Source organism: Vanellus vanellus (genome assembly GCF_965231255.1).
Source record: "Vanellus vanellus genome assembly, chromosome: 8".
NCBI classification, from domain to species: domain Eukaryota; kingdom Metazoa; phylum Chordata; class Aves; order Charadriiformes; family Charadriidae; genus Vanellus; species Vanellus vanellus.
In genome coordinates this window covers 5,750,854-5,766,783 of record NC_138913.1, presented here as the reverse complement: position 1 = coordinate 5,766,783, position 15,930 = coordinate 5,750,854, and the positions used below count along the sequence as shown (strand labels likewise).

The 15,930-nt window shown below is 50.6% G+C and overlaps 1 protein-coding gene across 1 annotated transcript in view; it reads left to right on the top strand.

Annotated features, from left to right (window-relative positions):
* The first annotated feature begins 2,268 nt into the window (after nucleotides 1–2,268).
* MECOM (MDS1 and EVI1 complex locus) overlaps nucleotides 2,269–15,930 on the top strand; it is a 50,151-nt gene continuing 36,489 nt past the window's right edge. The window contains exons 1-3 of the mRNA XM_082487424.1: nucleotides 2,269–2,303; nucleotides 4,170–4,304; nucleotides 15,055–15,157. Coding sequence (XP_082343550.1) covers nucleotides 15,109–15,157 — 49 coding nt within the window. The 5' untranslated portion in view covers nucleotides 2,269–2,303; nucleotides 4,170–4,304; nucleotides 15,055–15,108. The remainder of the gene's footprint in view (nucleotides 2,304–4,169; nucleotides 4,305–15,054; nucleotides 15,158–15,930) is intronic.

The window sequence follows — 15,930 nt, the reverse complement described above, 5'->3', positions numbered from 1 at the left end:
TCCGGCTCCTATCGGGGCCTCTGATCAGGCCTATGGGCTCGAGCAATCAGTTTCCCAGATTACTTGTATTTAATACACAATGCATCATAAAACAAATCCCTCATCCTGACAGGAAGAAAATAGAACAGCTCATAGCTCGAGCCGGTCCAATTTATGGCTAAATTAAAAAAAAAAAAAAAAAAAAGAGAGAGAGAAGAGAAGAAGAAGGAAAAAAAGAAGAAGAGAGAGAGAGAAAAAAAATAATAATAAGAAAAAAAAAAAAGCTCCAACAATGGGCGAGCGGAGGGAGGGCAGGAAATCAATGGCCCGGCAAAGCGGGCGGGCGGCGCGGTTCTCAGGCCCGGGTGCTATGGGAATCTCCCACCAGGTTTTTTGAGGTTATTGACAAAGGATTTTTTTTTATTATTATTATTATTTTTCCTGTCCTACCTACCACCACTGCGTGAGGATTTTTTTTTTTTCCCCTTCTCTCTCCCCTCCCCGCCTCGAACAATAGCTATTATCTGAAATAACAGTTCAATGTCACAGATAACAGGCCGCTGAGACGAATTAATCATCATCTCTTGTCACCCGGTTTCTCGCCCTCCCCCTGCCCTCCTTCCCCGGCCCCCTCCCCGGCCTCCCGGGAAAGAAAAATCGACTTTTAGTCTGAGAAATATATATGCACTTAAAAAAAAAAAAAAAAAGTGGGTGGCACTTCTAGATCGTGCAATAAAAGATACAGTTCGGCCCTCTTTTTTTTTTTTTTTCCTTTTTTTTTCTCTGCTCTCTTCCCTAAAATACACACATAGACATGTATTTTGCCGTAGTTAGCCCGGCCGGTGCCAAACTTTGCGGGACCGGTTTATGGCTTTCGCGTGGCGGGGGGATTTCGGGGCCGTTCGGCGAAACCGGGAGAAGAATCCCGCGGAGCCGGTGGGGCAGAACCCAACCTCCCGCCGGCTCCATTCATGGGATTCGTTACCAAATAAATAAAAAAATTAAAATAAAATACAATATTTTTTAAAAATAAAATTGTTTAGGAAGCGCCGGCAAACGCCGCGGTGGTTCCGCGGCACCGACCCGGGGCCGTCGGAAAGTTTTTTTTTGGGAGGGTGGGGGGGATAATAAAAAGTTGCGTTTCATTAAATGAAAAAAATATTATTGAGGGCCACAGTGATGACGAGGATAACGAGCCGGCAGCGCTCCGTTCCTGCAGCGCCGGGAGAAGCCGTCGGGGAGAGCTCTGCGGGGGCCGCCGCGACGGCGCTCCCGGGAGCGGGGGGAGAGCGGTCCGAGGTACCGCGGAGGCGCACCGGCGGTCCGCGGGGGCGGATCCCCCCACTTTGAGGGGGGGGGGGCGCGCCCCCGCGGACCGCCGGTGCGCCCCCGCGGCGGGACCGCTCCTCCGCGACCCGGCGCTGACCCCCCGTCCGCGGGGCCGCTGTCGCTTTAAGGGCACCGGGAGCGCCGCCACCGCCGCCGCCCGGGACGGGGAGGGAGGGAAGGGGGGGGCCCCGCCGTCGCGACCGGGGCTGCCCCGCTTTAAAGAGACAGTGGCCGAATAGGGGAACAGCGGGGCTGGCGGGACCCGACGGGGTGGGCGGGGAGGGGGGTGGGGGGGGTGGGAAGGGGGGTGGGGGTGGGGGGGCCGGGCCGGGCGCTGCCCGGGGGTGCGGCGGGGAAGAAGCGCCGCGGGCAGAGCCGCGGGGGTGGGGAGGGGGAGAGCCTCCCGCCCGCCCGCCCACGCACACTTTTCTCCCATCCCCGGCGGAGAAGTGAAAGAAGTTTGTTTTGTTGAGCGGTGTGCGGTGGGGTTTGGTTTTGGGTTTTTTTTTGTTGTTGTTTTTCTTTTTTTTTTTTTTTTTCCCTCTTAAAGAGGGCTGTGTGGTTTTTTGGGTTTTCTTTTTTTTTTTTTTTCCTCTTTTCTCCCCCCCCCCCCCCCCCCCCCCCCCCCCCCTTCTCCCGATAACTTTCTTCGCGCACATACACACCGATAAGGGGCCGAAAGGGGAAGGTGATGCCGAGCCGGCAGAAACCCGCCGAGCCCCGCCGCCGCTGAGCCCTCCGGGGCCGGCAGTCACCCGTCCCCCCCCCCCCCCCCCCCGCCTCAGGCCCCCCCTCCCTCCCCGCCCGGTGCCCCGGGCCCCCGACAAATGCCGGAGCGCACCGCCCGCCGCAGCCCGGGACCCCGACGGCCGCGGCCTCCGCCCGCCTTTGACGCCAAGATGTTGCTTCCAGCCGCCTGAAGGATATTTTTTTTTTTTCACCTTCCCCCCTTCCCCCCCCCCTCCTCCGCCCCCGCGGGCTCCGGGCGACACAAGGTAAGAGCGGGCGAGCGCTGCCCACGGCCCCGCGGGACGGGGCCGCCCTGCCCCGTCGGTGCCCGCCGCGCCGCCGGGCAGACCCTCCTCCGCCAACCCGGGGGGTGGGGGGTGAGTAGTCGTGTCGTGTGTCCCACACCCCCCCCCCCCCCTCTTCTTTTTGGGGCAGAGCGGGATTTGCTTTAAAAAGGAAAATTAACACCCCCCTCCAAAAAATAATCGGAGGTGCGGGTAGCGTGCGCGCCCGCGGGGGATGGGACGCGCTGTGCGCGGTCGCGGGGCGCTCGCCGGGCCCCGCCGGGATTTGGGGTGGCGGGGGAGGGTGGGTGAGGGGTGTGAGGGGGTTGGGGGTTTCCCCCGTGTTGTGTTTTTTTGGGGGGGGAGGGGGGGTGAGCGGAGAGGAGAAAGCCGGCGGCCCCGAGCGGGCAGGCACGAACTCACCTCCCTCCCCCCTCCCCGCCCCCCCCCGCCGGGCCCGATCCTGGCACCGGGGGTTGGGGGGGGGGGGGGGGGCGGCGGGGATAGGTTGGGGGGGGGGGGGGGGCAGACAGTGACCCGGGGGCAGCCCCCGCCGTACCTGGGGTTGCCCCCCCCCCCCCCCGGCCGCCCCCTCGGGGCGAGCAGCTTTCGGCGGGGCTGGTTTAATTACTGAACGTGGAGCGGGGGCTGAGGCGATATTGTGAGCCCTTGATAGGAAACTTCCGTGGGTTTTCATTAACTAAGTGGCACACAATGCCGCCGCTCCCGGCCATTCAGCCCCGAGGCCAAAAGTGCGCCGGGGCTGGACGTGAATACAAACGTTTCCCATCGGGGGGAAGAGCCTTCCCTCTCTCCCTTTGCTTTTCGGCTGGGGCGGGTGTCTTTAAGGTTTGGGGGTTGTTTTGGATTTTTTTTTTTTTTTTTTTTTTTTTTTTTCCTCTCCTAAAAGTCGGGTGGTTCGGCGGCGGTGCCCCGCCGGAGAAGTTACAAATGTAGCAGGGAGCTTTCCCTGGGATGCTGCGGGATGTGGAGGATAGGCCGGTGGCAAAGCTTGCTATAAATAAATCATGATATTCAGCTGTATGTAATGATTAGTAATTTGTCATAATATTAGAGTAGAACATCCTCTTTAGCTTGTCCACAAGCAATCTCATTATATTTGTTTATTGTCTGCATAATTGGAACCATTTATTGGTATGTATTGAATACTGCCATGTTTTGCATGAGTGTTTACATTGTTTTTCATTTATTTTCCTTAGTTTGGCATAGGGAGTTCTATTATTTGCTTCAATTAAGGGGAGTGATTTAAGTGTTGCACAGAAGGGCTGTTTGGGAAGCGTAATATTAAAACAAGATAAATAACTCTGCCTACTAAATAAAGTTTGGTTCAGAGCAACAAATACGAAAAGACTAAATGGGTGCTGCAAACAGCATAAATCCTGAAACACAAACGGAAACCTCAAATGAAGCCAACACCACCTATTTTAAGAATTTTTGTTATATTCCCTGACAGAATCGTGTTTAATTAAAATCACAGTTTCAAACATAGTCACTGATGGATGCATAGGAAATAAATTCCTCTGAAATTAACATAGCATTTCTTAGCAGTAATTAGACAACATCTCAATCACATGTAAATATTTGCCAGGATATTTTTCAATACATTTATTGTTCTTTTATTATTATGTACGTATTCTGACTGTTCCTAAAAAAAATATCTCAACAGAGAAGTGTATTTCTCAATGAACATGTCTATATTACTATTATTATTATTGTTATTATTATTATTATTATCTGTTTGTTTATCTGGAAACCTATGATATATCTTTTGATTAGTATGCTCAGACAGCGACAGAAAGATTCACTCTTTCATATTCTTCCTTTTAGATCTTGGATGAGTTTTGCAATGTGAAGTTCTGCATAGATGCCAGTCAACCAGATGTAGGAAACTGGCTCAAATATATCAAGTTTGCTGGATGCTACAATCAGCACAACCTTGTCGCATGTCAGATAAGTGATCAGGTACGTGGTGTTCACTTTCTGGACTTATTTTTTTTAAACAACTTTAAGGTGTCAATGGGAAAAAAATAACAGCGATTCACAACAGATTTTTGGCCTGTTTGCTGTTATGGTAAAAGATAAGGCACGGATGTGAGATGCAGAATAGCATAATTTTGATTATGGGTTATGGATAATATGAATTTTCTATTTTCCCACATTGTTGTTCGATTCATAAATAATAATTTATTTTTTATCTTATACCTGGTAAAAAATTTGGACTGCTTTCTTAGGAATACAAAGCCAGTATTTGCTGATTTTGAATTAGCAGCATTTTCTGGCTCCTCTTCCAGTCCACTCGGATTGCTACGTTAAACCGTTGAGTTGATGAGAAGCTGTAATGGGAAGTTAATGGAAAGAGCGGAGGGGAAGACGCAAACCTGAGAATGCTACTGTGTAGTTGCATGTATGGGGCTGTGGATTTGAATGCACACGTGCGTGAATATTATTATGCCTTCCCGCACACTCTGCTGGAACTCGTAATGCTTGTGATACGCTGAACCAGGGTCTTCAGTGGTTTTCTTTTTCTTTTCGTTTATTGCACTTAAATCCACTCTTTGTTGGGCTGAAACATTATTTATCCTTGTGCGTTGGAAAGAAGGCTGGGAGAGGCAGAGGGAGGACACAGTGAAGCATTTTGTTTTCAATTATGCTGATGAGTTATTAGGTGTTTCTTAAATCAGGGTTCGCTTTAGTCTGCGGATAATGTATGCCATTATGAAATATTTTAATGGGTGAAGTTAGGTTAAGAAAGCTATGCTTCTTTAAAGTAAAATATCTGAAAAAGCACTGCAACAACTGGTTGTGAATTCTTGTTTCCAATTTAAACTTTGCTACCTGCAAAGGTAGGATTTGATTCATTTTGTCAGTGTTTCATTTTTCACCACTTAATTAACTGCATCAGGTGAATGTTAAAGATTATCTTTAGCGGATTTAATTGCCTTGACAGTATTGAAAAAAGAATCACAACCAGACACAAAGCTTCAATTAGAAATCGTTCTTTCTAATCAAATTCCTTACGTATAGGAAACGAATGTGAGACAGCCTGCTATTTCCAGCACAGCATTAGGTATTTTGCTCGTGCGAGGTAGTTCGTTAAAACCGGTTTAAATAACTTTTTCAGAAACTACGCGAGAAGGTTTTTTTTTAAATTTTCAACTTTTGCAGTTCAGCCCCGAGCATATCTAGGGCAGAACGAGCCAGCCGACTGAGACAGAGTTTCTTGTTGGTGGGGCAGCTGGTTTAACTAAAGAAACCATAAAGATTATTAGTGAATGCAAAATACATTTTCCAAGTTGAAATACGCTTTACACTGAGAAATGATCAATTCTCTCAAAGCTCAGCATTTACGGAACAGTGATACGGAAAGGAAACTATATAGATGAACCGAAGCAGCAAATTCAAGTATTTTATGTTTAATAAGAGCTGGCATAGATGGGAAGGATTAGAAGCGGAATCACGTGCGTTGGTCAAAGCAACTTACTGTCTTTGCGTCAGTATTGGGATCTGCGACCGAAACGCCACGCTGGGCTGCAACATCAGCATCTACCTCTGCGGCGCAGACACGCACCCGCCTTTTGACGTTTTTGGAAGGAAAGTTATGGCGCTCGTAACTTTCCCTTTTTTTTGTGTGTTTACATTTCTGAGATTTGGTAATGGTGGCTGTACTGCTGCCAATAATTTCTTTCATTCACTGGAGACTTGTTATTTATTTTGCACAGTATCGTGCTGTTCATAATTCCATATTTTTATAGCTTATTGTTGCTGAGATTTGCAAATTAAGAATTGGTTGCCTTTCAAGTAGCGTGTTGCGAGCTGGGCGCTGTCAGCAAGAGATTGTTGTTCATTTGGCCCTCTGAAAACGCTGCAAATTTAACCCACAAAATCGTACGCGCGCTCCAACGTTTTATGACCAGAGCCTAAAAAGTTAATGCTAAAAATGTGCTCTCGAATCTTAAAGCGAAAAAGCCTTTCTAACAGCTCCTCCTTCTGCTTTCTTCTGGCACAAGCTCACCAGAGGTAATATAAAATATAATGGGAAGGCAAACTGGGAAATGGACATTACATGGCCAAACGTGTGCGTGTACGAGGAGTGACAAATGGGAGTCAGGACGGAGCGTGCGTGTGTGCCCGGGTGTAGGCTGTGCGGGGCTGCCCTGGGGCGCTCTGCTGATGTAGGTCCTAGAAAAAGAAGGGGAGGAAAAAAAAAGGAAAAAGAAAAAAAAAAAAAAAAGAAGAAGAAAAAAATAATGAGAAGAAAAAAAAAAAGCGAAGCCTGAGGATGTGTATGAGCGGTTGCAGCTTCAGCTGGAGGGCAGAGGCGACGCAGCCCAGCTGGGACAGGAGGCCCCAGCTCAGCTGGAGCCGCAGCCAGTGCTGGGCTGGGGGGGTACCCCGCTTCCCCCCCCAGTTCCCCCGGGAATAAGAAGCACCTCAACAGCCCTCATCCCACAGGGAGCATCCCCTCTGCGGGAGACGCTGCTTGCTCCGGAGGCACAGACACTCGATCAGCAGTAATTGTTCACCTCTAATTGCTTCAACTCATCTGTAAAATTCCCAAGCAAACATTGGGCTGTACCTGAAACGGTAAAAGATCCCGCCAGCGCTCCCAGCCTCGCGCTGCCCGCAAGTTTATGCTACTAAATTCAAGCTTGACTGACAGACAGGTATGATTCCCAGACTGCTCGAGGCAGGATTTGGATGAATCTCAGGGCGACGTGTAATCCAGTCGCTCTGCTGAGCTCTGCCTTCTGTATTTAACAAAAAGAGTGAAAGAAAAACATTTTTTTGTTGTTTTCTGTCTCTCTACTGGACTTTTTTTTTTTTTTTTTTTTCTGAGACATACCACCCCACCCCTCGACTCACGGTTGAGGTTAGGTTTCATCACTTGGGATCAACTTCACAAAGGGCCTGGGCTCTTTCTTACGGCTGTATAAGTGAGCTTTGCTGAGATGAACAGCTCGATAATGGTGGGATGCAGTCAAAACATGCACGCTGGATGCAACTCGTGTTTCATTTGATTGGAGGTGGAGTAGGGTTTAAAAGCTGCATTTTTTCATTTTTTTGTTGGTTTTCCTTTTTTTTTTTTTTTTAATTTTAAATGAGGTCGATCTAGGATTTCTCTTTGCTGTCTTCCTATTATCTCCTGTCATACCCAATCTAACCTGTACGTATGTAATTCAAGATGTATATGAATAATAAAATTCCACAAACAGGGCACTCTCATTTTTTCCTTTCCCCAAAGAGACTACAGTGTGTGCAGAGCTGCAGAGAGTCTTGTCGCTGTTATTGCCCTGGAATGCGTTTTTTCAGCTCAGAGTCAGGATTCAATACCAGTTTCTGCTAACTTGGACGATTCCCCTCTTGTTATCATTAAACGTCTATTAGTTCAACTTTTTAATGACTTCAGAATGATTAGCTCCGTTAGGCTTTCTGGCAGCGCTGTCACCCCGGCAAAAGCATTCTTTTTAAATATATACGTTAATGAAAGCGCAGTTGCAAATCCAGCAGTGACTGTAGCAATGGCGTGTCAGGGGCTGTCACACGTTCCAGGCACGTTTTCAGGCTGGGATCACGGTCACCTTCAAGCTATAAAAAAAAATCCCCCCCTTTTTTTTTTGTTTTTTTTTTTTTCTTCTTTTCTTTTAAGGCACATAGATGGTAGCAGTTGGAGTTAAAACGGCGGAATATTGTTTTTATCTTGCTTATAGCTCGCAGAGCTCTGACAGCGATACAGCCACAAACCGCTGTGAAACTGCTCTGCGTTTCCAGGTCTCTTCCCCCCTCCCCTCCCCCCGACAAAGCAGCTCCTGAAGGTTACCTTTGGTTTATCCATGGAAAACTCCAAGCGGCTCAAGATCAGTTTACGGAGGTTTTGGGTTGCTGGGTGCGCTGAAATAGGTTTCAGGGGTTCTTTTTTTTTTTTTTTATGCGTTTTGTTTTGTTGCCTTATACTCAGGTATACGCTATTGCAACGGGAGAAAAACCAGTAGTGTTCTGCTCTTAACAACGTGCCCGCTGTCAGGGGTATAAACTCGCACGAGTGAACCTACTGCTGTAGGTTTCACCCGATCTGCTCACACCTTATGCGTTTTACAAACTTTTTTAACCTGCAGGCGCAGCTTCGTGTTTCGGGTTTTACTGCTGCCGCCCCCCCCAACCCCCGCCCCGTCCCTGCGGCGGGCAGAGAAGGGCAGAGATTCCCCCGGCACCCCGAGCCACGTGGCCACCTGCGAAACTTGGGTATTTAAGGACCAGTTTTGAGGCTTTGTCCGTCAGAGAGTGAAATTTAGGTTTCGGCTCTTGTGGGTCAGGAGGGCAGGCGCACGCCGAGCTCATTCGGGGCCCTATTCCGCCATGAGTCTTCCTATGAGTTATTAGTTTATTAAGCAACTAAAGCTCAATCCAGCTCCCAGTGAAAATCTGTCTCTGGCGGAGCGGGGTCGTGGTAGCGTAGGGCTGGTGGAACGAGGAGCTCGGCGGCAGTGATTTTCCACTTATCGCAGTCAGAGCTGAGGCTGTGGGTGAAACTCCTGCCCTGGTCTTTACGTCCCCCCGGCTTATCCGGAGCTTAACGCGTTGGTGGCGTCACCGCTTTTGGCGTTGGCCTGTCCTGACGTGACCTAAAAGAAATTGTTTAGAACCAAAACCGGCAACCAGTTGTTGCCATTTCTGCCCAGCGATAAGCTTTTTATTGACAATTCACGGTTAATAAAAGCGGCAAGGCCCATCATCTCTAAGCAAAAATGCTTAAATGCTTTTTTTTTTTTTTTTTTTTTTGCAATGGGAGCTGTCAGATCATACTGGTCCGTTTGCCAGAAGGGGTATAGAGGGTTATAGATGTCCACAGAGCCAGGACAAGGCTGCAGCTCACTTGACGCTTCGTGTGGTTCATGAACGAAGGTGGGATGTTAGAAGGCAACTGCATGGTGAGGTCACCTCAGGAGAGGAGAATGAGTGGACACGCAGAAGTTGGTGTCGGTGGTCGGTGACCCCTGAGCAGGAGATTGTGCAGGGCTGGATGTGGCAGCCCCTCACCCGGAGCCGGGGCTCTCACAGAGCTTAAAATTCACCTACGATGGAAGAAGACATCAGCGTCACCGGGGAGGTGGCCTGCAGCCCCCAAGATGCTGAAGAGAGTGCCCAGCGGAGGGACACCCTGCAGCTCCCTCCCTCGCTTCAGGGGAGCGGGAGGCACCTTTTACCTCCGAAGGTGGAAAAATGGGGATTCCCGGTGCCATTTCAGGAGAACATCCTCGCTCCAGCCCCTCCTGCTTCATCCACTTGGGCAGTTTCGGGGCATTTTGGAAACGAAGAAGGAAAAAGGCTTCACAGTCCTGGTGCCGAGGCACTGTGGTGCTCCCCCACCATCTGGGCAGGGTGAAGGGGAGGGTCCCCTCCTGTCCCGTCCCGTCCCGTCCCCCCGCGCCCCCGCGCTCGCTCGTACGCAGGCACTTGCTGAGTTTCGCCTGCGGATTTTTGCTGAAGTTTTCTTTGGGCCCGATACAGCGCTCGGGAAGGACTCCTCTCCGTTAGCCCTTGAAAAAACTCCAGTTCGTTTCAATTTATCATTTGCCTGAGCATGGCAAGAAGAACCTGGCTCGGGTTTCATCACACAGTTCTCCAGCTGCAAAAGTTGTTCATCACAGGAGCTAAAATTGAAGCTTCGCCGGTTGGACCTTTTTCTTTCTTCTTTTTTTCTCCCCCCTCAAAACGCTTAATTGCCGCTCGCTGTGAGGTTATGTATCCGTTCATCCTTCTCGTTTTTCTGGTGGGCATAAATCCTGATTTTGTTCGAGCTCCTTGAACATAACGCTTATTATTAGTTTTGGATGTTTAATTTGTTTTGCTTTTCAGGCAAGTTCCACTCTTGCTCCGGAGCAGCGCGGGGGCGAATGCCAGTTGGCAATGTGCGCGCCGCCTCTCTCGCTTTCCTGCCCCGGCTCGGGGCACGCTCCCCTCCGGTGCTCCAGAGCCCCCAAATGTGGCCGGGAGCCCCCAGAGGTGCCATGCTCGGGGTGCGCGTCCCCGTGGCGGAGGCCAGGAGCCCGTCAGGCGCCGGATGTTGGCACAGGAGCAGCAGCGTAGGGCTCTGGTGGGCTTCAGCAGGCTTTCCCCAGGGTGTGCTCCACCATGGGTATCTTCTCTTCCTTCCCACCATCCCATCCGGTGGGTCTTCTGCTCGGTCCTGCCGTTCGCACCAGCGTGGCGCAGGACGATGTCACTCGGTGCCATCCCCCCGTGGCGCTGGCTGCCAGTTCACCACATCGCCTGGGGCGTCAGAGGACGGAGAGCGCCAACTCTGAGCGGCGGCATCCCTAAAATCTGAATTTCCCAGACAGCGCTGGGGCACGTGCAGTGCTTCCCGAAGCTCTCGCGTGCACGGGGATAAAGGCTTTAGTTGGATGCAGCGGAATACGGCTCCTCTTCAGGGCTGAGCGCGGCAGATGCCTGCGTCGCAGCTGGTGCCTTTGCTCGCACGCGGCGGCTGAAATGTCACTTCCCCCCCCCCCAAAGCGGCATCCTTTGGTTAAACCCTCCCGGGGGAGGGGGGGGGGGGGGCAGAGAGGGGGTTCAGAGCGAGCGGTGCGGCTCTCGCCGGGGCAGGCGGGATGGCCGGGGCACTTCAAAGCGCGCAGGCGGTGACGGCGGCGGCCGAGCGCGCGGCCCCGGCCCGAGCTCGCGGGGAGCGCGTTTTCGCTATTATTTCAATTATTACAACTTCCTGAATAGGTTGAAGGTCGTTCATAATTCACGCTTCTGTCATCTTTACACATGCCAAATGCAGTCTATTAAGCATAAATAAAATTTCAAGTGCCTGACCAGGAAAAGTAAACTGGGATTCATAACAATGAGGCCTTATTCATCCATTTAAAAGTAAATTGTGTGTGTTCCTTTTCTTTTTGCCCCCCCCCCCCCCCGGTTTTGCAGGTTTCCCTTTACGGTTTTGCAGTTTGGGAGCTTTTTATTTCTGCTCGGTAGCATAAATATATGACCTGCGGTGTAGGCAGGCACAGAGGACTGATGAGTTTGGCCTCCCCCAACTTCTCCCCACCCCAGACCCCCTGAACTTTGAAAGTGTTTCCAGATCTGGATCCGATTTTGCTCTTCCTATATAAACTGCAGTCACACACCGCTGATCCCAGGGCATGTGAAATGTGCATCTGGACTTTGCTTTTATTTTTTTTCTCCCCCCCCCCCACTCCATCCCGCTCCGCTCTAGGTCGTTTCTCTACCGTGCAGCAGCTCTTCCAGTACTCCTGGAGGCAGACCGGTGCCTGCTCGCACGTGCGTGCAGGTGAACCCCAGATAGGTAACGAAACGGGCTCGGGGAGGGGGCGGGGGGGGGGGGGGCTGAAGGGGTGATAGTCAGAAAATTCCAACTTTTCATTAATTACAGCTGTCAGGACCGCATCCAAGAAATCTTCAAGCTTTGCAATTGAAAAGTCCGTTTATTTTACATTAGCGTTTCCCAATACAAAAAAACCCGCCTGCGGTCGAGGTTGGTGTTGCTGCCGAACAAGGGCAGCCGGGAGGGGACCTGCGGGGCTGAAGGGGGGTCATTTATGAGCTTTCCTATCCTTACAGAACCCCCACGCCGTCTCCCCGCAGTAGGATGCTGCTGCCTAAAAACTCGGGCAACGTGGTTCATTTCCCCAGTTGGCTTCTCGCTTTTTCTCAGGCGGGATATTTCCAGGAGGTTTTAGGTGGGAAAAGTGAGGAAAAAAGCTTTTCACACGAAGTAATAAGGACAGCTCTTAAAATCAGATTAAATTTACCTGCACGATCGTTTTGGTTTAAGGTTCAGGATGTTTTATTTTAGATCCTCACTGGAATGCAATCTGGTATGTAAACTGTTAGTGCAGATGGGAGGGGGTTGTACATTCAGCAATTTAAAAAACTATTTTTAATAATAATTAAAGTTAGTATTTTAATGATGATGATGATGATAATGTGAAAAAGCCAGAGCTGGAAATCTGTCACTTGGGCCTTGTTTTGGAGGGCGTTAGTTCTGAGATGAAAAAACAAAGAAACATCACTCGATCTAAACCGTGGAGTTTTTTTCTGGATCCTCCGTCTCGTCTCCCCGCTGAGGCACAGAGAGGCCGGCCAGGTAGTTTCTGATGGGCATCTTAAGCATCTCTGATATTTTGGAACAGCAAGGCAGATGGGACAATTGGCTGCAGAGTTTACACCTTGGTCAGGGATTTGTGCCACAGCTGCAGGAAAGATGCCGCTTCGTACCGGGGCTTCCCAAAGAGAAGTGATGCACCCCAGCACAACGCTTCGCGAACAAGACCCTCTTTATGCCCGTGTACGGTCCAGGTGTCCTCCCTTTGCGATGCGAGGTGAAAAGGTCTATCAAAATACCTTTGATGGGACAGAAAAAATACTGGAGAAGGCTTCACTGTGGTTTGTCTTCGCTCCTTGGTGTGGACACACCGCTGACCTCAGAAGAAGAGCTGAGCTTACCCAACCGTGACACAAAACCTGGGAGCACCCAGGTCCTGGGCAGAGCTGTCCTGGGCAGAGCAGGAGCTTTGGCACGGCCCCCCTGAGACGGTGGAGGTCCTGCCTGGCCTCGTGGTGGGCCTGATCCTGCTTCCACCCCAAGCGGGAGGTGGGTGCTGTTGCAGCAGGAAGGTTTGCAGATGTCTCTCGGGTTGGTCCGCAATGGAAACCTGTTATTTCCACCCAAAGCCAGCCAGGGACCAGGCTTATCTTCCACGGATTGGGCTGCAGCTTCACTTTCACATACGTGGAGGCCATTATACTTCTGGAAGAAAAAAAGCCAGTTTTCGATACATTTATCTTAATAAATGGAAAACCGGGTATCGCTTAAAGCAAGTATTCACTGGATGCGGTGCCGACATCAGATTTATTTGCGGGATTTAAAAGCTGCCTTCGCTTAAATGTGGTTCGGCCCTTGATCGAATGAGCTGCGTTGCCCCAGCCGCGTCCCCAGCACGCCGAAGCCCACGCAGCAGCCCCACGGCCTCCGGCACCGATGGCGACATCAGCTCCAGAGGGGATTGCGGTGCCGGGCGTCCACCTGGCTGCGTGAAGAGACACGCGTGGGACCCTGCCCTGGCTCTCTTGGCTCCCAAAATACTTGGTGGAGTTCGAAATCCCCTCGGCACGGGGTGAAAATGGCAAGCCCGAGCAGACCCAGCGGACAGTTCAACCAGGGTGGTGTGGAAGAGGAGGGAGGAGGTGCAGCCTGGGCAGGTCGGGCTGCCCATAAACTCCTTTTCATGGCTTTTAGGGGGGAAATTGGCCATAAGCAGGGGGTTGCGGCACGGGTACCGTGTGCCTGATGTATTTTGCCAGCGCTTCTGGCACCTGGGGAAGGGAGAGCAGCGGGGCGGTGGGACGAGCAGCATTCACCGCCGCTGCCCTGCGCCCCTCCTCCAGAGCGGCTTTTGGGACAAGGCGAAGAAAAGAAAACAACTGCGGGGAAACGCATCTTAATTCGTTCTTTTGAGATCTTTAGCCCATATCCATGGGCTAAAGGCGGGTTGTGTGGAACGAAACGATTAGGCTATACGGCCACCTCCTGGAGGACATCGGTATGTGCTCGGCTGCCGGGGCCACCCGATGGGTGACGGTTCACGTGTGACCCGGCAGAGAGAATGCCCACGCGTCTCTAGGTACCCGTTCCAATGTTGGGACAAACGCATCGGTCTGACTTTAAACAGTGACGGTGATTTTCTGCCTTTCTCCCCATGCTCTGCATTGAGTATCGAGAGTTAAGAGTTTGAGAGAGAAACTTTTAAAAATACATAACTCTGAGAAAACGCAAAAGCATCGTTTATTTTTTTTTTTCGCGTAGGAAACATAGCTGTCATGTGTTTTTGTTTAAAAAGGCCCGAGGAAGTTACTAATATTTATTTGAGCTGCTTCGTGGAGCTTTTTAGTGCTCTTCACATTTCCTGCTGAGACAGAAAGCAGCCAGATGGATTTTGGGAATTTCCTTTCGGCAGAGCCTCGCGGTGCCGGTGCGCGCTGGCTCTGGGTGCGCGGGCCCAAGGCAGCAGCCCCCTGCTTCTCCGCCGGGCACCTTCCCAACGACAAGCGCAGAGCCCCGTGTCACCGGTGCAGGGGGACCAGGTGCCATCGGCTGGCCAAAAGCTGCTGGTGGCATTTCTTCATCCAGGACTGATTTTTCCTTTGATTCCCCTTTGAAGCTAAGGCATAACCAGGCGCGCTGGTTTGTATAAGCCTCTCGCCTCGCGGCTCTCTGGACTGCGTAGATGATTGAAACGGGAGGGCTGGATGCCTAAGGTTTAATCGGCAGCATCTTTTCAGGACGGTTTTAGTACCTTTTCCCAGTGCAACAGGAGTTGCCTCCCTTACATGGATCGCTCAGAGATGCGTTTTATGGCTACTTTGTACACGGGTTTGGTACGACTAAGCATGCCAATTGCCGGTGATATTTGCAGTCCTCGGGCAGCTCATTTTGCAGCAGAGGCTGTTGAAAGCAGTCGTCCTTTTTATCTTCCCGAAGCCCCAGCGGCTCTGGGGCTGGAAGGAGCAGAGCTGCCACAGTCAAAGTCAGCAACTCCCCAGCAAACAGCAGCAGCACCCGCGCCGGGACAGGGTCCGGCCATGCGGTTTTGATCCTGTAATACTCACCGGCGGTGGTATATGCCTCTTTGCCTGTTGCGGTAGTCACATTGCTTTCTCCTTTGTTCTTTTTTTTTTTTTTCCGCAGATATTCTACAGAGTGGTAGCAGATATTGAACCAGGAGAGGAGCTCTTACTGTTCATGAAGAGTGAAGATTATTCACATGAAACAATGGCTCCGGACATTCACGGTTAGCTGCTTCTTACTCTCTGATCTAATAGAAAGTATCACTGAAATTAAGCAAAAAAAAAATAGGGAGATTTCTACTCTGTTGGAATCCTTTTGAAATCCAGGATGGCATCACTTTAGCCAGGGAGGAGACCTGGACCACGGCTGTATTTGTCTTTTTTCTGCTCTCCTGTTTCCCTGAAAGCTGTTCAGTGGATAAACTATTTTAGTGTTACAATGACTCCTTCAGTCCTTCTGAAGGGTGAGCCTGCTCTCAAAAGCAATGTCAACACTGGTGCTGGGGATTCTCTGCTTATTTTCTTCGTCGCTCCAACCTGGTCCAACCAGGAGCGTAGCTTCATTCAGTGTGGCATTTTGTACCTGTTAATCTGACGAGCTCCAGTTTGCACAGTCGGCATTTCTTAGCATTGCATCCTTGCAACTCCTAATGTTGTTCAGGTTTTACCCTCACTTACTCGAACCTCCCTGGCAGAAACAGAGGTCTACAGATGGAACTGAGAGCAGTAATAAGGCTTCAAGGCTGAAACTCAATCATTTTGCGGGTATTGCAAAAGGCAAACAGGAGTCCCTGTCCTTATGGGCTCATGGAGCTGTGCTGCTCCTGCAGGACCCGTATGGACCCCAGTCGCAGGTTACTTTTTGTCACCTCGCCAAACAGCCGCTCTTTTGTCCTCTTGAAAAGAGAAAATCTCAGGTTGTTAATATTGCTGTCACTCGTGCGAATGTTTGAGCCATTATTTCCCCTCGCGCTCATTCGTTACTTGTCCGGCACAC